The 25,283-nt window shown below is 41.6% G+C and overlaps 1 protein-coding gene across 2 annotated transcripts in view; it reads left to right on the top strand.

Moving 5' to 3' along the window:
- Positions 1–25,283, top strand: part of LOC133638307 (versican core protein-like) — a 42,957-nt gene that overhangs the window by 7,053 nt on the left and 10,621 nt on the right. For both annotated transcript variants that reach the window (XM_062030783.1, XM_062030782.1), the window contains exons 5-13: positions 1,380–1,554; positions 1,644–1,771; positions 3,895–4,191; positions 11,200–11,781; positions 16,534–16,721; positions 16,874–17,690; positions 17,799–17,912; positions 18,065–18,178; positions 24,922–25,080. In XM_062030783.1, coding sequence (XP_061886767.1) covers positions 1,380–1,554; positions 1,644–1,771; positions 3,895–4,191; positions 11,200–11,781; positions 16,534–16,721; positions 16,874–17,690; positions 17,799–17,912; positions 18,065–18,178; positions 24,922–25,080 — 2,574 coding nt within the window. The remainder of the gene's footprint in view (positions 1–1,379; positions 1,555–1,643; positions 1,772–3,894; positions 4,192–11,199; positions 11,782–16,533; positions 16,722–16,873; positions 17,691–17,798; positions 17,913–18,064; positions 18,179–24,921; positions 25,081–25,283) is intronic.

Below are 25,283 nucleotides of genomic sequence, written 5' to 3'. Positions count from 1 at the left end.
TCACATATTGTTGCCGTGTCCAAAGTGCCGCCCGCAGCTTGTCTCAGCAAGGAGAGAGGAGTCTCAACGTTAGATGACATCATCGTTTGGCCTTGGTGGAGGTCTCCTGAGAGTCATTGGCCTTCATTTTATTGCTCTGGTCATATTTTGGTCTGTGCACGACATAAGCTATCTTTATGGCACGCCCCCAGATTTACAGTATACTCTATATACAGCAATACATACTGCACATACATTTTGTACATACATTCATGCATACATTCGTACATACAGTACAGGCCAAAAGTTGGGACACACCTTCTCATTCATGACTATTTACATTGTAGATTGTCACATCAAAACTATGAATGAACACGTGTGGAGTTATGTACTTAACAAAAAAAGATAAAATAACTGAAAACATGTTTTATATTCTAATTACTTCAAAATAGCCACCCTTTGCTCTGATTACTGGTTTGCACACTCTTGGCATTCTCTCCATGAGCTGAATGGGTTTTCAATTCACAGGTGTCATTGTTTTGATCAATCTACAATGTAAATAGTCATGAAAATAAAGAAAATGCATTGAATGAGAAGGTGTGTCCAAACTTTTGGCCTGTACTGTACACTCATACACGCATTTATAGATACATACACTACCGTTCAAAAGTTTGGGGTCACCCAAACAATTTAGTGGAATAGCCTTCATTTCTAAGAACAAGAATAGACTGTCGAGTTTCAGATGAAAGTTCTCTTTTTCTGGCCATTTTGAGCGTTTAATTGACCCCACAAATGTGATGCTCCAGAAACTCAATCTGCACAAAGGAAGGTCAGTTTTGTAGCTTCTGCAACGAGCTAAACTGTTTTCAGATGTGTGAACATGATTGCACAAGGGTTTTCTAATCATCAATTAGCCTTCTGAGCCAATCAGCAAACACATTGTACCATTAGAACACTGGAGTGATAGTTGCTGGAAATGCTATGTAGATATTGCACCAAAAAGCAGACATTTGCAGCTAGAATAGTCATTTAGCACATTAGCAATGTATAGAGTGTATTTCTTTAAAGTTAAGACTAGTTTAAAGTTATCTTCATTGAAAAGTACAGTGCTTTTCCTTCAAAAATAAGGACATTTCAATGTGACCCCAAACTTTTGAACGGTAGTGTATATATATACATACATATATACATACTGGGTAGATGTATACAGTATATACATACATACACGTTGTTTGCTATCTGCACACAAACTAGTCAACACAAAAGACTTCCTGGGAGGACTAGCAAGTTTATTTAATTCTTCACATCCTGCAATAAAATGATCCTGTTCATTTAGCAAATACGTTATACAGTATTTTTACTGCTTATGCTAGCGTGACTGTGTTCTTCTTTGGCGTCAGGTGTGGTGTTCCACTACCGGGGCAACACCAGTCGATACACCTTGGACTTCCCCGCAGCGGCGGAGGCGTGTCGCTCTGTCGGTGCCGCCATGGCGACGCCCCAGCAGTTGACGGCCGCCTTCCTGGACGGTTTTGACCACTGTGACGCCGGCTGGCTGGCGGACCAGACGGTCAGGTGGGTGCTGCTAGCTGCTGACAGCATGCTAACAACGTCACAACTTGCAATCAGAATGTTTTGCAATGAACATTTTTTTGGGTCGGCAGATATCCAATCACATTTCCCCGTCCGGGGTGTGAAGGGGACATGAAAAGTCGACCTGGAGTGAGAACATACGGCGTCAGATCACCTTCAGAGAAATATGATGTCTTTTGCTATGTAGACAAACTAGACGGTATTACATCTTCTTTATTTGTCTTCACTAGCATGTAGGGTTGTACAGTATACCAGTACTAGTATAGCATTGGGGTACTAATGAATCAAAAACGGTACTATACTCTGTTTGAAAAGTACCGGTTCTCCATTTTATTTATTTTTTATTTTTTAACGGGCATGACAGCGCGTCGTCACGTCATGACATTGCTGGTTTTACGAGCAGAGGAGCATGTTCGGCAGCGCGCACACACAGAGTACTTACAATCAGACGCGGTGTGTAGACAGAAAAGGGAGAACGGACGCATTTTGGCCTATAAACTAAAGATAAAGGTGAAGTTATAACACCAGTGTTTCCCATAAACTGCCAAGATACCTGTGGCGGTGGGGGCGTGGCTATGGGCGTGGTCACAGTGACATCATCGAGTAATTTGCATAATTTACTACAATGATTTGATTTTCTCTAAAAAGGCTCAAAAAATGTATACTTACTAATTAATAATAACAGTTTTGTTTTAAACGTCCATCCATCCATTTTACAATATAATTACAACACTTTATGTACATATTTATATACAGATTTGAACAATAAGTTATTCACTGAAATATATTTATTAATTGTGGTTCTTACAAAAAATATATCTTATAAAATATAAAAGCTAAAATGTCTCAAAGCTCTGCCCCTTTAATTAGTGCATACTAAATAATTTAACTTTAGCCTACTACTACAACCATATTATTTACCAGCAACATAAAGTGAAACAGAGGCAGAGGTGTCCTGCCACAGTCAGTAACAAATAAACAGAAAACAGTAGTGGTGGTAGATAGACACAAAGCTTCATCAAACATCTGATCCACTGAACAAAGAGCTCCAAAAATCTTGAACTTTAGACTGCCATCAGTTTTACTCCCTACACTTAACCATGTGTTTCCTACTGCCTGCAGACTTTGCACCCTTTGTTATATACACATGTTGTGTTTCTAATATAAATACATTTAATAAAGTCAAATACAAATAAGGCAACAAGAGAAGTATCCTACACTTCTCTTTTGTAAAGTAAACAGTCTGGTGTGCCGTGGGAGATTATGTCATTTCACTTATTTGGGTTAAAAATATTTTTTGCAAACCAGTAATTATAATCCGCAAATTATGTGCTGTTGTTGAGTGTCGGTGCTGTCTAGAGATAGGCAGAGTAACCGTGTAATACTCTTCCATATCAGTAGGTGGCAGAAGGTAGCTAATTGCTTTGTAAACGTCGGGAACATGCTTTGTCATGATTACAATACGAAGACGACAGCGGGAGGCAGCGTGCAGGTAAAAAGGTGTCTAATGCTTAAACCAAATATAAACAAAACGTGATGACAATCAACAATGTCCCCACAAAGAAGGATAAAAAACAACTTAAATAGTCTTGATCGCTAAAACAAAGCAGGTGCGGGAAATATTGCTCAAAGGACGACATGAAACTGCTACAGGAAAATACCAACAGAAGAGGAAAAGCCCCCAAAATAGGAGCGCAAGACAAGAACTAAAACACTACACACAGGAAAACACCAAAAAACTCAAAATACAGTACTTTGAGACAAGTATAGTGTTGCATGTTGGTTATGGTTTAAATTCATATTCAACAATTGCGACGTCGACTTTTTGTTGTCAATATCGAGTTCAATTTTTTAGTGATTTCTGCTGGTGGTGTGCCTTCGGATTTTGTCAATGAAAAAAATGTGCCTTGGCTCAAAAAAGGTTGACAAACACTGCATTAAGACACGGCTAGCTAGCTAGCAGCTAACATCCCTCCGCAGTCGGCAGTGTTTTAGCTACTTCTAAATCACTAATCCTCACCTGCACGGCGACAAATAAAGTACGTTTCTCACATGTATTATTATCACTGGAGGACGAGGAATAGCTAAACAAGCTTCACGACACACCATAGCTCACCGGATCCTGAATGTAAACAAGTGCCATGGGTGGATCTACTGTAATGATACCAAGTACAAGATCATATCTAGTCGATACTACTATGATTACATCGATACCGGTGCCAAAATATTGGTAACGGGACAACCCTATTAGCATATAAAGTAGTAGATTGGGGTAGCTACTAGTACTTGTATTGAACCTGTATTGTTTTGTTGTATGTGAAGGCGAGGTCTTCTTCCCCCCGTCCCTCAACACCAAGTTAACCCTCCAGGAGGCCACGGTGGAGTGCCAGAAGCACGACGCCATAATGGCGTCACCCGGGCAGATGTTCGCCGCATGGAGGGCGGGGCTAAACCGCTGCGACTACGGCTGGCTCTCTGACGGCAGCGTCCGCTACCCCGTCAATGTCCCCCTCCCCCAGTGTGGGGGGGGCCTGCTTGGGGTCCGGACCCTCTACAAACAAGAGGACCAGACGGGATTCCCAGACCCCACGGACAAACACGGCGTGTACTGCTTCCAAGGTGACGCACTCTTCTCTTTTTTTGCCATCAACAGTCATCAACATGATGACGCTGGCGTCAGGTGACTAGTCTTGTTGACAAGCAGCAGCTAAAATGCACAGTGAAGCCTTTTAGAGCATTTAATCACACAAATATCGAACAATACACCCACAAAACTTAAGCGACATATGCACATGTTGTCTAATAACAAAAGACATAGTTTCAGGTATACTGTATATCAGGACATATACAACTACCTTATCACTACACTAACCCCTGTGCCGCATTATAGAATAGAATAGAAAGTACTTCATTGATCCCTGGGGGAAATTCAGCACCACAGTTCGCTCACATTAGACAATAAACACTTAGGTATTTTTTACATGTGAATAATATAAATACAGTCCATTATACGGCATTATTCACATGTGAATAACATAAATACAGTCTATTATACAGCATTATTCACATGTGAATAATATAAATACAGTCTATTATACGGCATTATTCACATGTGAATAACATAAATACAGTCCATTATACAGCATTATTCACATGTGAATAACATAAATACAGTATTATACAGAATTATTCACATGTGAGTAATATAAATACAGTCTATTATACAGCATTATTCACATGTGAATATCATAAATACAGTCCATTATACGGCATTATTCACATGTGAATAACATAAATACAGTCTATTATACAGCATTATTCACATGTGAATAATATAAATACAGTCTATTATACAGAATTATTCACATGTGAATAACATAAATACAGTCTATTATACAGCATTATTCACATGTGAATAATATAAATACAGTCTATTATACGGCATTATTCACATGTGAATAACATAAATACAGTCTATTATACAGCATTATTCACATGTGAATAATATAAATACAGTCTATTATACCGCATTATTCACATGTGAATAACATAAATACAGTCCATTATACAGCATTATTCACATGTGAATAACATAAATACAGTATTATACAGAATTATTCACATGTGAGTAATATAAATACAGTCTATTATACAGCATTATTCACATGTGAATAACATAAATACAGTCTATTATACAGCATTATTCACATGTGAATAATATAAATACAGTCTATTATACAGAATTATTCACATGTGAATAACATAAATACAGTCTATTATACAGCATTATTCACATGTGAATAATATAAATACAGTCTATTATACAGCATTATTCACATGTGAATAACATAAATACAGTCTATTATACAGCATTATTCACATGTGAATAATATAAATACATTATACATTTACAGTACATGTACAGTCAAAAGGAACATATGCATTATACAATAGCACCAATTGAATTGTTTTCTTTTGGTAATTGCTAGTAATTGAGCAACAAGTATTTAGCTAGCAAAAATCCTGCAAAATCAGGGTCACAACACATGGGTCCAACTCACTTTTTGATAAATATCAACACCACCAGAAATCAATCAATCAATCAATCAATCAAAGTACATTTTTATACAGCCCTTAATCATCAGTGTCTCAAAGGGCTGCACAAGCCAAAACAACATCCTCGGCGCAGATCCCACATCAGGGCAAGAAAAAAGTCAACCCAATGGGTTACAATGAGAAACCTTGGACGGGACCGCAGATGTAGGGACCCCCCCCCGCCCGCGGGTAACCGGTGCAATGGATGCCGAGTGGATTCGGTTAATATTGTGAGAGTCCAGTCCATAGTAGGGCCAGCAGGAGATCATCTTGAATGGACCATGGTCCACCCAGGGTCCCGACTTTGAACGGCTAGCGCATCATTTGTGGTCACCTGATAACCTCTACCGCAGGAGAGGGGGGAAGAGCATAGAAGAAAAGAGAGACAGCAGATCAACTGGTCTAAAAAGGGTTCTATTTAAAGGCTAGAGTATACAAATGAGTTTTAAGATGGGACTTAAATGAGGTAGCATCTCTAACTGTTACTGGTAGAACATTCCAGAGTACTGGAGCCCGCAGACTATAATGACAGGTAGGTTAATACACAATATTATAGTGTAGAAAGCGTTATATTACATACCTTACATGTAATATTATGCTTTTTGTCATAGACAGAGGCTCCGAGTGCTGAGTTTATGTTCTCCTTTCGCATTTTCAGTTGCCGTAATCCCCTTGTGTTGTCTTTCTGGATCTTTTGGAATGCGGTAAAATGCACTCCCCTTTTCATTTGTTTGTTCTGGCATCCTGGCGCACAGCGTAGGTCTACCATAGTCTGAGAAAGACAGAAAGGAACTAACTTACACGCTTTGTTTCCTGCCAAAACAGCGTTATGTTTTGATTTTGCACGGTGTGATGTCATCTTGACATCGTTATATAAAAATGTGAATGATTGTCTGCTGTGTAAATGTAAAGGGATGGTCGGTGGTGGTGGAAGATGCTGTTGGTGGGAATTGGCAGCCATGTTTCCATCAATGGTCCCCAAATATAGTTGACCACCAGCAGTGCGTTACTGTGGAGGGAATGAGTAGTAGTTATTTTGTAAGTTGTAAAAGTGAGAACATGCCGTTAGCGTTGATGGACGTACACGTTGTGTTCACGAGGGGAAAACCCGACCCGGGCTAACATAAACAGAGCCGTCCGTAATGCGTGGCAGCTGGAACAGACCCAACCAGGACCAGTCAGTCACATGTTTAGTGGAAGGTTGTAGATCCCCCACCCGTCCAGATGGTGGCAGCCCGCCAAACCCATGACATCATCGGCAGGCCGGGTCACAACGCCCTCTTTTGGTCGCACGTGCTCTCAGCGAGCGACGGGTCCTGGAGGATCTGCTGAATGTTTCCTGAGCTGATGACATCATTCAGTCCCTTTCAACACTTTAAGTTGTTTGGAAAACATCAGACATTCACATCCTTTTAAACCGGCATCGCACATTAACACTATATACTCAAACTAATAGTTGGCAAGTATTAGCTCGATTAGCTCAAGTTCATTGAGCTAAAACTGTGTTTTTATTGACTTCATGTCCTAAAGTCTTTCTTTTTCTCCTTATAAGGAGCGCCCTTGTGCAGCCAAGGGATTTGTGTGAAGTTGTCCAAATCTCCCCATAGCAGTGCTTTGTTTGTGCTGTTACGATTTTGAAGTTGTTCTAAAATACGTTTTCAGACTACTGATGTCATCTAAATCAGTGTTTTTCAACCACTGTGCCGTGGCACACAAGTGTGCCGTGAGATACAGTCTGGTGTGCCGTGGGAGATTATCTCATTTCACCTATTTGGGTTAAAAATATTTTTTGCAAAGCAGTAATTATAGTCTGCAAATGATGTGTTGTTGTTGAGTGTCGGTGCTGTCACGAGCTCGGCAGAGTAACCGTGTAATACTCTTCCATATCAGTAGGTGGCAGCTGGTAGCTAATTGCTTTGTAGATGTCGGAAACAGCGGGAGGCAGTGTGCAGGTAAAAAAGGTGTCTAATGCTTAAACCAAAAATAAACAAAAGGTGAGTGCCCCTAAGAAAAGGCATTGAAGCTTAGGTAGGCTATGCGGAACAAATCTAAAACTGAACTGGCTACAAAGTCAACAAAAACAGAATGCTGGACGACAGCAAAGACTTACTGTGGAGCAAAGACAATGTACATCCGAACATGACATGACAATCAACAATGTCCCCACAAAGAAGGATAAAAACAACTGAAATATTCTTGATTGCTAAAACAAAGTAGATGCGGGAAATATCGCCCAATAGAAGACATGAAACTGCTATAGGAAAATGCCAGAAAAAGAGAAAAAGCCACCAAAATAGGAGCGCAAGAACTAAAACACTACACACAGGAAAACAGCAAACAAGTCCAAATAAGTCAGGGTGTGATGTGACAGGTGGTGACAGTACACCTACTTTGAGACAAGAGCTATAATGATGCATGCTTGGTTATGGTTTAAAGTCATATCCAACAATTGCGACAACGACTTTTTACTGTCAACTGACTTTAGTTTTTTTAATGATGTTCTGCTGGTGGTGTGCCTCCGCATTTTTTCAACGCAGAAAATGTGCCTTGGCTCAAAAAAGGTTGAAAAACACTGATCTAAACTACCTAAATTGGTTCCATTCATTTGTGCTGCAAAATGTTTTGGTCAAACTATTATAGTTTTTAAGTTATTAACTTGTTATGGTTTCATGTTATTAACGTGTTATTAATCATAACTAGACACCCCCCACCCCCCAACTATATCAACATTTCCCAAAGCTTTTCACATTAGTTTGTGCTTGTCTGTACTGTACATTTTTTTGGGTTCTAACTATTATTTTTTAATTTACCCCCCCTACCTTGTCCAAATCTCCCCATACTAGTGCTTCGTTTGTGCCTGTTTGTGCTGCTAAAATGTTTGTTTGTGCTGTTATGTTTTTAAGTTATTCTAAACCACATTTTCAGACTACTGATGTCATCTAAACTAGCTAATCTTGTTCCATTCGTTGGTGCTCGTATGTACTGCAAAATGTTTTGGTCTAACTATTATAGTTTTTAAGTTATTAACTTTTTATGGTTTTATGTTATTAACGTGTTATTAATCATAAGTAGACACACCCCGCCCCAACTATATCAACATTTCCCAAAACTTTTCACATCCGTTTGTGCTTGTCTGTGTCAGGTTCAAACACTGATGACATCTATTAAACAAGACAAGAAGCAAGGAATTAAAACAGAGACAGAATTAAATTTGGCTCAATTGAGGAGAGACGTCTGGACTGTACTCTTTGTACAGTCTCACCACCCTCTGACGAAAGATTGTACGCCTCCTCTTTTATTTGGAATTCCCCTGATTACATGGCAACAGCTGTTTCTAAGGGAGGGGGGTCGTAAACGGCCATCGCCTTTGATTGAAAACAGTTCAAAGAAAAAATCGTAAAACAGTTCAAAGAAAAAGTCGCCTGGAGGGGAGTGTGGTCCTGCTTCCTCTCCGCTTTGTAGTTCTTGGGTCAAGACAAAATCTTTCTGTGGATTACAATAGAAGAAAGAAACAGAACATCTTCATGTTGCTTCCCATCCTACACAGTGGAGTTTTGCAAGACTTCTTCTTGGTAGGATCAAAGACAGCTTTTGTCTTCTCGCCGGGAACTCGTGGCAACACAAAGTTTTGTGATAATTTAGATACGATTATTCTGACAGTCTGTACTGTACATTTTTTTTTGGTTCTAACTATTATAGTTTTTTTATTTACCTTTTGTGATTCACCTGTTGGAAGTAATTAACGTGTTATTAATCATACAGTAACTAGGCAACAACTATGTCAAAATCTCCCCAAACCTGTTCCATTCATTTGTACTTGTGTGTGCTGCAAAAAATGTTGGTCTAACTTTTACAATTTCAAAATGATTAACGAATTATTATTCATAGTCAGCCCTCTTTTCCCACTTTGTCAAAAGCTTTGTTAATAACTTAAAAATAAGAATAGTTAGACCAAAAAATGTTGCAGGACAAACGAAGCACAAAGGAATGGAACACATTTGTGGAGATTTTGACATCATTTTTGGGGGGGTAGTTATGATTACTAACATGTTAATTATCATCGACGTCCCACTGGGTTGTGAGTTTTTCCTTGCCCTTATGTGGGCTCGGAACCGAGGATGTCGTTGTGGCTTGTGCAGCCCTTTGAGACACTTGTGGTTTAGGGCTGTATAAATAAACATTGATTGATTGATTGAATTACACATTAATAACAAACGTTAATTACCTAAACTGTAAGAGCACAAACAAACATTTTACAGCACAGACGAGCAGGCACGTGCACACATAGGGCCCTATGGGTGCTTGAGCCCCTGCCCTTTTTTGCCTCGTCTTAAAAAGTGCCCTCTGCCTGTGTGTGTGTGTGTTTTTTTTTTGTTTGTTTGTTTTTTTCTTTAAACAACATTAATAAATTCCTGTCAGGGATGTAAAAAAAACAACAACAAAAAAACAGCGGTACAAAATCTCCACGTTTTCTTGTAATACCGGGTTGTTTGAGCCTGCCGCTTCTGCCAGATAGAAAGAGAGAGAGGGCGAGTGAGTAAGTAAGTGAGAGGAGAGAGAGCCAACTGCGCCCCTGAGACGTGACAGTGGAGCAACTTGAACCTGTGAGTTATGGTCTAGTCGCCGTCCACTTATTCAGCATCTAATATGGGTAATATTTCAGAAAAACGCTGTATTATTCTATTATTCAATGTGTCAGCTTCTGTTTTTGCCGGAAAAAAGAAAAAAGAAAGGATACAGCCCTCTACTGGCCCCTGGTCCATATTTTTGGCCCTGTATTGCGTTTCAGTTGTTTAGTCTGAGCATTAAGTGAGAAAGACCATAAGTTACAACTTGATGGTGTTTTCATCAAGTTAAGGGAAGAAGGACAGATTTTCACATTGAAGTTTTTTCCATTTGGCTATTTATTTTTGTATTTTTTTTCAAAGTTCATGTTGCACTGTTCAATGTTCAATATTAAAGTGCTTATCTTTAACAATAAATAGCCTAATAATAAACCAGTGTTTTGTTGCTTTTCATGTCTTCCAAGCCTATGATAATGTGAACTAACTCATTATGACCATAATTTGTTGACACAAAAGAAATGGCAATCACTTTTACCTACAAAGGACACACAGCTAAGTAGTTAGCTTCCTATTAGCAAATTTAATTTTACATTAATTTCCATATTGTGTAAAGGACCCCCAAAAAAATTCCTGCCCTTTTCTGACTTTGTGCCCCTGCCCCTCTATAATCATGTGCACGCCCCTGCAGACGAGCACAAATGATTGGGTATATTTGGACAAAGTGGGGGGGCCAACTTCACACAGGTCAATCAGAAAACGTTATTGACCTAAAAACCATAAATTGGGGATTTGGAAAAGATGGGGGGGTTTCAAAGGTATATGACATCACTACTACTACGCAACTTAAAACAGGTAGCCTAGTGACAATATAGCTAATATTGTGTTTTGTTGGATTGTGTCATTTTACTGGAATGTATTCACTCTATTTCTCTTGATGTTCTTCTTCCTTCTCTTCTTTGTCCCCCAGCCAAGCTAGAGGAAACAACTGTGAGCAGCTCCTCCCCCCCTCCAACGTCAGCAGACCCTCAGACCGGAGCTGTCACTCATTCAGGTCAACTTGACTCCGCCCACTTGTCACGTGACAAGGAAGATGTTTTAGAAACGAGGCTGACCGGGCTTGAGTCGGTACCAGTCAGCGAGGCTGTCTTGTTCCCCACCACGCTGCCCCCGCCCCTCAGCGCCACTCAGGCAGGTTCAGACCGAGGGGATGGCGGCGGCGAGGCAGGCAGCAGCTATGACTCTTTTAGTGGCGTCAACCTTGAATCGGCGCCGACCCCCACCTATGTGTTCGAGCGGACCAGCTCCACACCCACCGGGCTGGACTGGACCCCCACTGGCTCTCAAACCCCAATGCTGATTTTTCCCGACGTGACCGCCACCACGCAGCCAGGGAAGGCGGAGCCACAACAACCTGCCCTGGTTTTTAAAGAGGACACGCCCCCACTGACTTTTGACCAATCGCCACTGGCGCTTCCTGCTGAGGGGGGGTCATCAGCCAAGCCCCCCGTCCATGTCATCATCGTCAACGTGCACGACCGGAACAAATCAGGTCAGTTGACGACACATGACTTACTTAGTGATGTCATTGCGATACTGCTCACGGCCACTACGGGCCATGTTTTCACGCTGGTATCAAAATCTCACGGTTCAATATTATCACAGTGTTAACGCCACGGTACCATATATCCAAAAAAAGATGCCATAGTGTGTAAAATTAATTGGCAGGAATGTTTCTGCTCCGCCGCTCCCAGTCTGTGGAACGCTCTCCCTGACCACCTAGGGCACCACAGACTGTGGATGCTTTAAAAAAAAAGACTTAAATACCCTTCTTTTTAAAAAAGCCTTTTTTTTACATATATGCATACTAGTTTTAGCTATTTGGCTGTTCGAGTTTTTATTTTTTTAAATTTTTTATTATCTTTTTATTTTATTTTTTTTATTTAATTTTTTTAAACATTTTTTTTAAATGTATTTTTTATTTTTATTTTTATTTTATTTTATTTTTTTTTAAAATTTTTATACACTGCAGCACTTTGATGTTGTTTACTCAATGTAAAGTGCTTTTTACAAATACAATCTATTATTATTATTATTATTATTATTATTATTATTATTATTATTATTATGTTTAGGATACACACTTACTTTAATTGCATGTAATACTCAAATGTTCTAATCATATTTATCCTGTATTTTTAAGTGCAAATAGTCATGCTGGAACAATACTGTGTCAAGCAAATATAGTACAGGCCAAACGTTTGTACACACCTTCTCATTCATGACTATTTACATTGTAGATTGTCACATCACAACTATGAATGAACACATGTAGGGGGTATATTATAGCGTCTTGGAAGAGTTAGTGCTGCAAGGGGTTCTGGGTATTTTTTCTGTTGTGTTTATGTTGTGTTACGGTGCGGACGTTCTCCCGAAATGTGTTTGTCATTCTTGTTTGGTGTGGGTTCACAGTGTGGCGCATATTTGTAACAGTGTTAAAGTTGTTTATACGTTCACCCTCAGTGTGACCTGTATGGCTGTTGACCAAGTATGCCTTGCATTCACTTGTGTGTGTGAAAAGCCGTAGATATTATGTGACTGGGCCGGCACGCAAAGGCAGTGCCTTTAAGGTTTATTGGCGCTCTGTACTTCTCCCTACGTCCGTGTACACAGCGGCATTTTAAAAAGTCATACATTTTACTTTTTGAAACCGATACCAATCATTTTGAAACCGATACCGATAATTTCCGATTTTACATTTTAAAGCATTTATCGGCCGATAATATCGGCAGTCCGATATTATCGGACATCTCTACAAACATCCTGACGTTTCGCTTTGCTGGCTTAAAAATATATTTTCTGGGTGATGGTTTATAAGATGCCTTCCGCCCGAGTGCAGCTGGATAGGCTCCAGCCCCCCCATGTGTACATTTTTTAAATTTTTTTTTGTGATTTCCCTCCGTGTGCTGTGTCGGCTTGAAAACGCTCTAGAGAAAAGTGGCGCACTTTGCTTTCAAGAAGGCAGACTTTCTTACCTCTGCCAAAGAGGTTATGTTTTCACCAGGGTTTGTTTGTCTGTTTGTTAGCAACATAACTCAAACAGAGGGCCTTTGATGACATTTTTAGGACGTTTCCCCCCAAAAAAACGATTTCTCTTACCTATTATGAACCCTCACTCCTGTGCCGCACAGAGGATTCTGAGAAATGTAGTTTCTTTGCAGAAAGCGCCAGAAAAAAACTACACTCACAGAGTTTTTGTTTGATACCGTCACACGTCACGGCACTATTGTGAAGACTCCGAAACTGAAATACCACAATGTCTACGAGTCCGTTACATCCCTTTTTTTCAGTTGATGTAATTAGGAGAGAAGAACATTCTAGGAGTTAATAACATTTATCTGTTGCCTGGTCCTACTTTCCTTGCACTTTTTGTTAGTACAACTCCCACGTGTCCTAAAAGTTTCCCTGAGGTTTCATTGTTTGACCGCAGCCCCCCCCAGGCAGCGACACAGACCCCCGACTGGGAAGCACGCACTTTGTAAATGACTTTTAATGAAGATTAAAGCTTTGGCTGAGGGAGAACACAGAAAGGAACTTTTAATTTGCTGCATCTGTCGTTGTTAACGTTGCCTATGAGTCATGAAAAATCAGCGAATTTCTTTTTTTCAACATTCATTATTGCTCATGTCAACAACTTCCAGGGTTTGTAGACAGGAGAGTCATAGATGCCATATACAAATGTTAATTGCTATAAAGCAGCAACGTCAAGAGGAAATGCAAAGTATTCAAACCTACTGTACAGGCACCGCCGCGGATGAGACTAGAGAAAATATAACAGACAAATAAACACAATTTTGTCCAAAAGAACTAAAATGTACAGCTTAATCATACTTGCCAACCCTCCCGTTTTTAGCGGGAGAATCCCGGTATTCAGCGCCTCTCCCGACAACCTCCCGGCAGAGATTTTCTCCCGACAAACTCCCGTTATTCAGCCGGAGCTGGAGGCCACGCCCCCTCCAGCTCAATGCGGACCTGAGACTGAGTGGGGACAGCCTGTTCTCACGTCCGCTTTCCCACAATATAAACAGCTTGCCTGCCCAATGACGTCATAACACCTAGGGCTTTTAGAGAGTAGAGTGCACAACTGCGCACACAACAAGGAGACGAAGCAGAAGAACGAGGAAATTACAGACATGGCGACGCCGTCGACGAGCAAGATGAAGAAATACGCTTGCAAGTTCCAAAACGAATGGAAACCAGAATTTCAGTTCATCCAGGACAGTTCGAAGGGGAAGGTGTATGTTGCCTGTAAATATGTAGAACAGACTTCTCCATTGAACACGGTGGCCGAAATGATATACTCATCATGAACGGAGAAGTTAAACAGGACAATACTGCCATCTAATGGATAGCCACCGGAACACTGAAATTCAAGTATTTCTTTTATGTAAATAAAATAAATATATCCAACCACGCCCCCCGCCCCCCAAACAACACCACCCCACCCCCTACCCCCCACCTCCCGATATTGGAGGTCTCAAGGTTGGCAAGTATGAGCTCAATGCAGTGACAAAAACAAGGGCAGAAAAAAGGAGTTAAAAGTAGGCGACAGTAGGCCTGAGTATTACAAATCAGGCATGGGATTTTTCCGTCTATAGTCGGAAGTCCATCTTTTTTATCTCTGTGAAGTGAAGTGAAGTGAATTATATTTATATAGCGCTTTTCTCTAGTGACTCAAAGCGCTTTTACAGAGTGAAACCCAATATCTCAGTTACATTTAAACCAGTGTGCGTGGCACTGGGAGCAGGTGGGTAAAGTGTCTTGCCCAAGGACACAACGGCAGTGACTAGGATGGCGGAAGCGGGGATCGAACCTGGAACCCTCAAGTTGCTGGCACGGCCTCTATACCAACCGAGCTATACCGCCCCGTAAAAATATGTAAAAATATTTTCTCAGTTTTTTTCAACCTACAATGTGTGTTAAAATCTTGACAATTACGGTTTTCCTGTAATCAGTACGGTTTTTGATAACCCAGTGGTAAAAACTACGGTTTTCCATGAAAAATGATTAACTTAAAAATGGAAGCTATGTAAAGAAGCAACTCCACGGGCAGGAGACAACATATACAGGAAACATCAATGATGTTTGGTTGGTTTACATATAAGAACATCCATGATTGGTTGGTTGGTTTACTATGATGAGTCACGATTGGTTAAGAGTAGGGCAAAACATTAGGGACAGGCCAATCAGAGGCAAGATAGGGCGGGTCATGGAAGCAGGAAGTGAAATGACAACAGACATCCCAAATGACGAGGAGAGCGTCGGAGAAGAGAAGAGGGAATATTCAGTGGTCCCCCAGCCTTTTTGTAACTGCGGACCAGTCAACGCTAAATCAATGGGAGCCCTGAGCTTGTTTCTCTGCAACGAGACGGTCCCAAGGTTGGTAGGTAGGTAGGTAGGTCTTTATTGTCATTGCACAAGTACAAGGAAACTTTGTTTTCAGCACAAACCCGTTCAAGATTAGACAAACAACCAGTGTGCAGGGTTACAGAACAGGAACGCTGATGGGTCGCCACAAGGCGCCCCATAAAAGATGGGAAAAAGGTAAACGGGGAAGGATGAGTTAAAAAAATACAATCTAGACTGGGCTCCTAAGGGGACCCAGTCTGGAGTGGGGAAAAAACACATATACATATTACAACGTACATCTCGAGATATCTAGCAACAGAGGGGAGGGAGTGGGGGGGCCATGGTGGAAGGCTGCAGCTCTTCAGGCGCTGCCCATCCGTCCATCGCCCCTATGGGATTTGCGTCAAGGGCGTTGGATTGGGGGTGGGGTATGTGTGTGTGGCGTATATTTTTTGTGGATGCATGTGTGTGTGTAAGCCTGCAGTGTGTCTCTGTTCCGCGGCCTTGATGTCGTGCAGCCGATAGTCAGTCCAAAGTCAACAACAACAGGTGAGTGTCCATGAGAGACAAGAAGGGAGTTTGTTGTGTCTTCGCCGCACTGTCCTTCGGGAGAGAGTCCAAGCCAGGGAAACAATCCAAGTTAGAATGTTTTGCTAAACCTCTAAGGTTGCTCATTGTTATCCCATTGGGTTGAGTTTTTCCTTGCCCTGATGTGGGATCTGAGCCGAGGATGTCGTTGTGGCTTGTGCAGCCCTTTGAGACACTGGTGATTCAGGGCTTTAGAAGTAAACATTGGTTGATTGATGACTGCGAAACACCGCATGGGATCTACATTACATGGAAGTTGTTCTAATAAGAACAATCTTTTTTGTCCAAAACTTCTCATTTGCTCTAGTGGACGACATCTTGCAGCTCCTGAACTCGCCTGTGGATGGCGCCGGCGGCTCCCTATTCCCTAAAATCACTGATCTCTCGCAGGCGACCAGTGAGATCGTGCAGCAGGGCAGCGGAGACGTGGCCCCCCTGGAGCCGTCGCTCATCAACCTGCCCCCCCCTGTCAGCTTCATCAACGAGAGACACCAAGTAATTATTAATAATGATAGGCTCCAGCATCCCCCGCCACCCCGAAAGGGACAAGCGGTAGAAAATGGATGGATGGATGGATTACGTAAACATTTTATTATGATTATTTGCTGCCGTCACTTTAAATGAGCTAAAACGTCTCATTCAATCAGGTGACCTTTGACACCAGGCTGCCTGAAGAGGCACGGGGTGACCAGTTTGAGACCGCCTCCCCCATCATGGTGGAGGGGAACAAGGAGAGCGTGACGCCGTTTGACTACTCCGACCTGGACGCCAACACAGAGGAGGATCACATGACCCGCGGGGGTGAGGACATTTCTTCATTCATAACCAAAACAACGGCAAGGACCGCCCTCGTGGCCCCCACCTCGCCTTCGGTCCTCCTCCCTTTCCCGGCCCCCGCCAGCATGTCCGGCGCGAGGAAATACAATACAGGAAGTCTGACTTTTGAGACGCAAGAAGAGGAGGGGTCAACATCCGACGAAGACGAGACGTCGGGGCAGGACCCGGAAACGGAAGAGATGCCCGCCAGCACCCCGGACCCCGGTCGATCTACCTTAACGGAGGTCCCAGTAGAGTCGCCGGCTGTGGACACGGACACTGCGGGGAGCTCGGGTGGGGAGCAGTTGTCAGGGGAGGAGGTTTCAGAACAGCGGGGTGGTCTAATTCCTGGAGAGGTGATGGTTGTACCAACCAGTGCAGCTGAGAGAGGAACCACCCTGGGCCAAGACCCCCAGCAACCTCCATTCACCTCTCAGACGGACAAAAATGAGACCACATGGTTGTTAACGGGCCCAAAAAGACTTTCCACCACTGCGCCCTCACTGCACGCCAACACCCGCTACGCGCTCCAGTGGGCACTGACCCCCACCCCGCGGGAGGATTCAGTGATTGAGTCTGCACCTCCCAGGCCTGAGAAGACCGCAGAGCACCCCGACCCCGGAGAGGCCAGCACCGACGACGTCTCGGGTGCGTCACGCTCCACCAGTCCACTGCAGCTTTTGGAGCAATGTTGTCACGGTAACTGGCTAAAAGCTAACACTAGCGCCCCTTCATGATGGTGTCATGTGATCGCAGATGCCCGGCCGTGTTCTCCCGGCGTGTGCCGTCACGGCGGCTCGTGCTACCAGCGAGGGTCAGAGAGCGTTTGCGCGTGTCCACCTGGGTACTCTGGGAGGCGCTGTGAAACAGGTGAGCATCAACAGCTGGACCAATGACAGACAACCACCGATGGAGAACAATGTGGACTTTTGTCGTGTGTGTGTGTGTGTGTGTGTGTGTGTGTGTGTGTGTGTGTGTGTGTGTGTGTGTGTGTGTGTGTGTGTGTGTGTGTGTGCGCACAGACGTGGACGAGTGTCAGTCCAACCCTTGTATGAATGGCGCCACCTGTGTGGACGAGGTCAACGCCTTCACCTGCCTCTGCCTGCCCAGCTACACAGGACCGCTCTGTCAGCAAGGTGAGTCACACCTGTGCAGGTCACATGACCCCTACAGGGCCGGCCCGTGGCATAGGCCGTATAGGCAAATGCTAAGGGCGCCGTCCATCAGGGGGCGCCACGCCAGTGCCACAAATGTTGGAGAAAAAAAAATAAATAAATAAAAGTTGGTACTATTATTTCTAAATACAAAAAATAACCCCACGTTAATTAAAATGCAAAGTAAAGCCTATTTAATAGAAATATTATTTGTTACAACATTACCCCCCTCCCCCTCCTCCCCCCGCACGGTGCGCCCCCTCCCTTCCCGTATCATAACTCTTTTTGGACGTCACCACGTCAAAAAATCAACACAAGATGTCAAAACGGCCAAAACTGTCAGGTGCCCAGGGAAGAAAAAATAGAAAAGAAGAGGAGGAGAAACGAGAAAAAGACAGAGGTAGCAGGGAGGTAACGTTAGCCTACATGAAATTATTTGTCTGTTACAGAATGTGATAGTAACCTGGCTTTTTAGCATTAAGCTAATGCTACATGATTCGGCAATTGCTAATCAATAAATAGCTAGTTCTGTTTTAACGTCGGGTTAATATTGTGGAGGGGGCTAAATTGTTATGGAAAATAATAATGTAACGTTAGGTAATTACAGTACTCCCACCTTACATTCCTCAGGGACATTTGTATTAGATCTTTTAAGCAGGTGTTTTTTGTTTACATTGTTATTGCCTTCTGGTTAGCTAATGTTTGCCCTGCAGGTAATAGTCACTTTTCCACCCCTTTATATATAAGGTATAGTTGTAAGCCTAGTTGTTAAAGTGCACATCATTAATGTTAATTAAGCAATATCACATGAGAGGGAATGCTGTTTTTTAATTTGAGCACTGCTGTGATTCGGTTAAAAATAATCATAACATAACATTCTCATATAATATGTTAATTTGCTTTCTTTAAGTAAAAAAAAAAAAGGTCAAAGACAAAGCTATTCGGTTTCTTGTGAGTATATACACTTCACTGCCGATGTGGGGGGGTGCCACCTAAAATCTTGCCTAGGGCGCCAGATTGGTTAGGGCCAGGCCTGGACCCCTACACCGCTTCATGCTATCATAAAGAGGTGTCGCTATGGTAACGGTCAGCACACGGCGTCGAAGGTTCAAAGGAACGTCCATGAGTTTCGCGACGAGGTTTTGTTCCAGATCCAGTGTTGTGTTCCACACAAAAAGGCGTCGTTTTTTTTCCCCCCGCACACATGAGCGGCGAGGGTCTCTGCTCCTCAGCTGGCGGGCGTCGGCTCCTCGGCAGATCAGCGTCGATATTTGTAGCATGACTCAGCGGCGTCCTCCCAGGACAATGTGGAATTTGACGGCTTTAGCGCCTCACACAGGTTTATGGAACATTACTTCTGAGGACGATACAAGAAGACTCTTTGGTGTCATGATATATGCAGCATGAACTAAATGATATCTTGTATGTGAGGATCCTCCCTTAGCCAGATGTGTTGATGCGTGAGGTCCAGTGAGGACCACAAGAGTTGTGTGTGTGTGTGTGTGTGTGTGTGTGTGTGTGTGTGTGTGTGTGTGTGTGGTTGTGTAGCAGCGCATGCACAGTAGCGACTAACAGAATTAAAGCTGCGAGCGGCATTGAACGGGCCCTCGCCCGCTTCCCACCGCGGGCTTGGCTTAAAGGCCTACTGAAATGAAATTGTTTTATTTCAACAGGAATAGCAGATACATTCTATGTGTCATACTTGATCATTTTGCGATATTGCCATATTTTTGCTGAAAGGATTTAGTATAGAACAACTATTTTCATAATCGATTTTTATAATCGATTTTAATCGATTTAATCGATTAGTTGTTGCAGCCCTAGATTGTTTATCAAAATATAACTATAGATGTCAACATTGTGTACGTGCTGAAAGATTCATTTATGATTGTTTATCAAAATATAACTATAGATGTCAACATTGTGTACGTGCTGAAAGATTCATTTATGACTGCTGCCTTTGGTAAAAGCTTAACTCTTTTAGGTTTTGCTCACATTTGCTTTTTTTATTTTTAGACTTGGTGCTTTTCGAAACACTCGTAGCAAACACATGTTTAATAAATACAAATAGTATCAAGATAATACTTCAATGGGAAATAATAAACATTAAAAGTATATCTACAAACCTTTCACGGAGTGATCACTGCAAACGTGTGCATTCTTCTACTCTGCTCCCCTGGACTGGAGTGTGAGCTGCTTTTCCTCGCCGTTTCGTAAAATCTTGCACTCTTTCTCCTTTTTTGATTACCTCTCGAGCAACTCTGAAGAAACGTTTTTTTCCTTTTTCGCGATTTGAACGATTCGTACAGCCGAAAACACAAGCATGGGGCATTTTTTTCAAGGAGAAAGGCTAAATGGTGCCGAGTACTCATTGAAAATAGAGCTATCTTGACCACCATGTATATTTAATGGGCGGGACTTGAACCAGACGTGATGTCAGTCAAATCCAAGCAATAGGGCCCCTCTTGCTTGCTCCACTGCTTGGGCCCTAATGAAATGAAATTAATACATAAATGAAGGTGTGTGTTGCTGAGCCCGACCTGGACACAACCTGGTCTGGTGAAGATAAGGTCCTTTTTTTTTTCTCTTTTAAAAAAATAAATAAATAAGATAAATAGATAAAAAACATTTTGGAAAGTAAAACAATATGAAAACAGTTACATAGAAACTAGTAATTAATGAAAATGAGTCAAATGAACTGTTAAATGTTAGTACTATTAGTGGACAATCATGTGTGCTTACGGACTGTATCCCTTGCAGACTGTATTGATATATATTGATATATAATGTAGGAAGCAGAATATTAATAACAGAAAGAAACAACCCTTTTGTGTGAATGAGTGTAAATGGGGGAGGGAGGTTTTTTGGGTTGGTGCACTAATTGTAAGTGTATCTTGTGTTTTTTATGTGGATTTAATAAATAAAAATAAAAAAACATATTTTTTTTAATTAATAAATAAAGCCACTGTAAACTGTTGTCATCATTGGTAGCAATAAGGATCAACATCTGAACTTGTGAAAACAAGTTTATAACGTTTTGTGTTATTTTTTGCAATTTATCATCACCCAACAGTTTAGTATCGGTCTCTGATCTGACAGTTAGATTGGTGAGGGCAAGGCTCCACCCACTTCGAAAAGGTAGAAACGGGTACTGACCCATCGGGCACCTCACGGTGTCATCGTCATCATTTCTAGCAAATAAGATCAAGGTCTGAATTTGTGGAGCAGAGTTACTAATGTTTCGTGTTTTGTGGCGAATCGTCAGAGCGATGTTTGGCGCCATGCCACGCCCACATCGTATGGCCTAGGCAAAATGTGTTGGCTGTTTATCATCCCCTATATGTGTAATAGCTGTCATTTCAACTAGGGATGTCCGATAATGGCTTTTTGCCGATATTCCGATATTGTCCAACTCTTTAATTACCGATACCGATATCAACCGATATATGCAGTCGAGAAATTAACACATTATTATGCCTAATTTGGACAACCAGGTATGGTGAAGATAAGGTACTTTAAAAAAAAAATTAAAAAAATAAGATAAATAAATTAAAAACATTTTCTTGAATAAAAAAGAAAGTAAAACAATATAAAAACAGTTACATAGAAACTAGTAATTAATGAAAATGAGTCAAATTAAGTGTTAAAGGTTAGTACTATTAGTGGACCAGCAGCACGCACAATCATGTGTGCTTACGGACTGTATCCCTTGCAGACTGTATTGATATATATTGATATATAATGTAGGAACCAGAATATTAATAACAGAAAGAAACAACCCTTTTGTGTGAATGAGGTTTTTTGGGTTGATGCACTAATTAGGGTCCGCACAGGACCTTTTCAAAAGGAATCCCAAAGGGAGTCCTTTTGCAATGGGACGAAAGGACCCTATTGAAATTGTAAGGTTTTATTATTAGGGTCCGCACAGGACCTTTTCAAAAGGAATCCCAAAGGGAGTCCTTTTGCAATGGGACGAAAGGACCCTATTGAAATTGTAATGTTTTATTATTATTATTCTTTATTATTATTATTATTATTATTCCGCAGCTTTGCGCACTACTTAGACCCCCTTAACATACTTCAAAACTCACCAAATTTTTTACACACATCCAAAAAGTGTGCCAGCAGACTTTAATATAAAAACCTAACCCCAAAACACAAAATTGAGCTCTAGCGCCCCCTAGAAAAAAAAAAAAACAGACTGCCTCTAACTCCCACTAGGAAGGTCGTAGAGACATGAAACAAAAACCTGTATGTAGGTCTGCTCTAGACCTACAACTCATAATGACACATTCTCGGGCGAAAATCAACAGGAAATTGGCAATTTACCATTTTTGACAAAAATGTCCTAAAAACACCGTTTTTTACATCTTTGACCTCTAATTTGACCCCCTTAAAATACTTCAAAACTCACCAAACTTCTCACACACATCGGGACTGGTAGAAATTGCGCTCTCAAAAAAAAACCGAACCCCGAAACTCAAAATTGTGCTCTACAGCAATTTTTTTATAAAACTGACAAAAAACTGCTCCTCAGAGGAAAACTCTGACAAAACTGCTTGTAACTTCCGGTAGGAACGTCGTAGAGACATGAAAAAAATACCTCTACGTAGGTCTCATTTAGACCTACATTTCATACATTGACACCATTCAGCAAAAATCAACAGGAAGTTTGTTATCTCCATTTCAAAACAACATTTTTGTACCAAACGGTCACCAAACATCAAACATTATCTCCTCTGAGCGCGTTTGTCGTTTCGGCTTCAAACTGCTACAGGAGAGAGATTGAACCCTTCTGATTAAAAGTTGACGAAAGTGTGGTGATTAGTGCTACCGTTTTGATTTTACGAGCCTTCAAAGACCCGCAGCACTGATGCTGCTACGGTGCCAAAAATGACAACGAAACTGCGATTAGACCTTCTTTGGCCTCAATACACACAATAGCCTATAATGACAATGTGAACTCAGACACAACTTCCTCTAACTCCCAGTACCAATATCGTAGAGACACGAAACAAAAACCTCTATGTAGGTCTCACTCAGGACTACCACTGGACAAAAGTATTGGACACCTAGGACTAGCACCTGCCAGAAGGCGGACCCGACCAATGCTGCTTGCAGCTTTAATTATTATTATTCTTTATTATTATTCCGCAGCTTTGCGCACTACTACGCCCCCCTTAACATGCTTCAAAACTCACCAAATTTGACATACACATTAAACCCCGGGTACAGCACACTTTAGTGGTAAAAAAAAATACCAAAAATCAACATTGCTCTCTAGCGCCCCCTAGGAAGAAAAATGCCTCTAACTCCCACTAGGAAGGTCGTAGAGACATGAAACAAAAACCTGTATGTAGGTCTCAGTTAGACCTACAATTCATAATTTCACTTCTTCGGGCGAAAACCAACAGGAAGTTGGCAATTTCCCCTTCAAGACAAAAAATGACTAAAAACACTCATTTTTGATTTTTGACCTCTAATTTGACCCCCTTAAAATACTTCAAAACTCACCAAACTTCTCACACACATTGGGACTGGTGGAAACTGTGATGTAAAAAAAAACCCGAATCCCAAAACTCTAAATTGTGCTCTACATAATTTTTGGAAAAAAAATAGATAAAACTGCTCCTCAGAGGAAAAATCTGACAAAACTGCTTGTAACTTCCGGTAGGAACGTCGTAGAGACATGAAAAAAATACCTCTATGTAGGTGTTGCCTAGACCTACATTTCATAGATTGACATCCTTCAGCAAAAATCAACAGGAAGTTTGCTATTCCTCCTTCAAAACAACATTTTTGTACAAAACGGTCACCAAACATCAAACATTATCTCCTCTGAGCGCGTTTGTCGTTTCGGCTTCAAACTGCTACAGGAGAGACATTGAACCCTTCTGATTAAAAGTTGACGAACGAGTGGTGATTAGTGCTACCGTTTTGATTTTACGAGCCTTCAAAGACCCGCAGCACTAAAGTTGCTACGGTGCCAAAAATGACAACGAAAATGCAATTAGACCTTCTTTGGCCTCAATACACACAATAGCCTATAATGACAATGTGAACTCAGACACAACTTCCTCTAACTCCCAGTACCAATATCGTAGAGACACGAAACAAAAACCTCTATGTAGGTCTCACTCAGGACTACCACTGGACAAAAGTATTGGACACCTAGGACTAGTTGTAAGTGTATCTTGTGTTTTTTATGTTGATTTAATTAAAAAAAAAAAAAAAAAAAAAAAAAAAAAAAACGATACAGATAATTTAAAAAAAACGATACCGATAATTTCCGATATTACATTTTAACGCATTTATCGGCCGATAATATCGGCCTGCCGATATTATCGGACATCTCTAATTTCAACCCCAACTCATTTGGCCAAAGCCCTTGAGAGGAGTTTGTTAAAATACAACCCCTTTTTTGCCACAAAAACCAAGATGGCCGACTTCCTGTTCGTTTTCAGTTATAGGTTCCTGAGACTTTTATGTACGTCCCGTCCTGATAGACGTCTTCTGCGATTTTTGTGACGATTTGTGCAACTGGTAGAAGGGGCTGAATTTTTCAAATCATCAAAGGTGGAGCTGGAGAGCCAATTTTGAAATGTCATCCTCCGGAGCGCCAAAATATAAACATTTCCTGCAAAATATGAGGACTTTTTTAGTGGGTGTTCAATCAAGCCATCAATTTTTGCCCTGACAACTGTCCTCACTGTCACCCGCTGCAGACACGGAGGGGTGCGCCTCAGGCTGGCACAAGTTCCAGTCGCACTGTTACAAGCACTTCACGCAGCGTCGCTCCTGGGACGCTGCCGAGAGAGACTGTCGACTGCATGGCGCCCACCTGGTCAGCATCCTGTCCCACGAGGAGCAGCTCTTTGTCAATCGTAAGCCACAATATCAATGTTAAAGAAAGTGCTAAAAATGGACTAACATTAGATTAGTATTAGACAACAACATCTACGTTTGTAGGCATGAACAAAAACATGGGGGGGCCAGGAAGACAACCCTGAGGAACACCACACTCTATTGCCATTGTTGTTATTGAGTGCTAATGTCACTAAACAGTCCCTCCAAATTCAACCATTCA

This window comes from Entelurus aequoreus, linkage group LG21, assembly GCF_033978785.1.
Source record: "Entelurus aequoreus isolate RoL-2023_Sb linkage group LG21, RoL_Eaeq_v1.1, whole genome shotgun sequence".
Classification (NCBI taxonomy): Eukaryota; Metazoa; Chordata; class Actinopteri; order Syngnathiformes; family Syngnathidae; genus Entelurus; species Entelurus aequoreus.
Note: the sequence above shows the minus strand (reverse complement) of the source record. Positions and strands in the feature narration are given on the sequence as shown.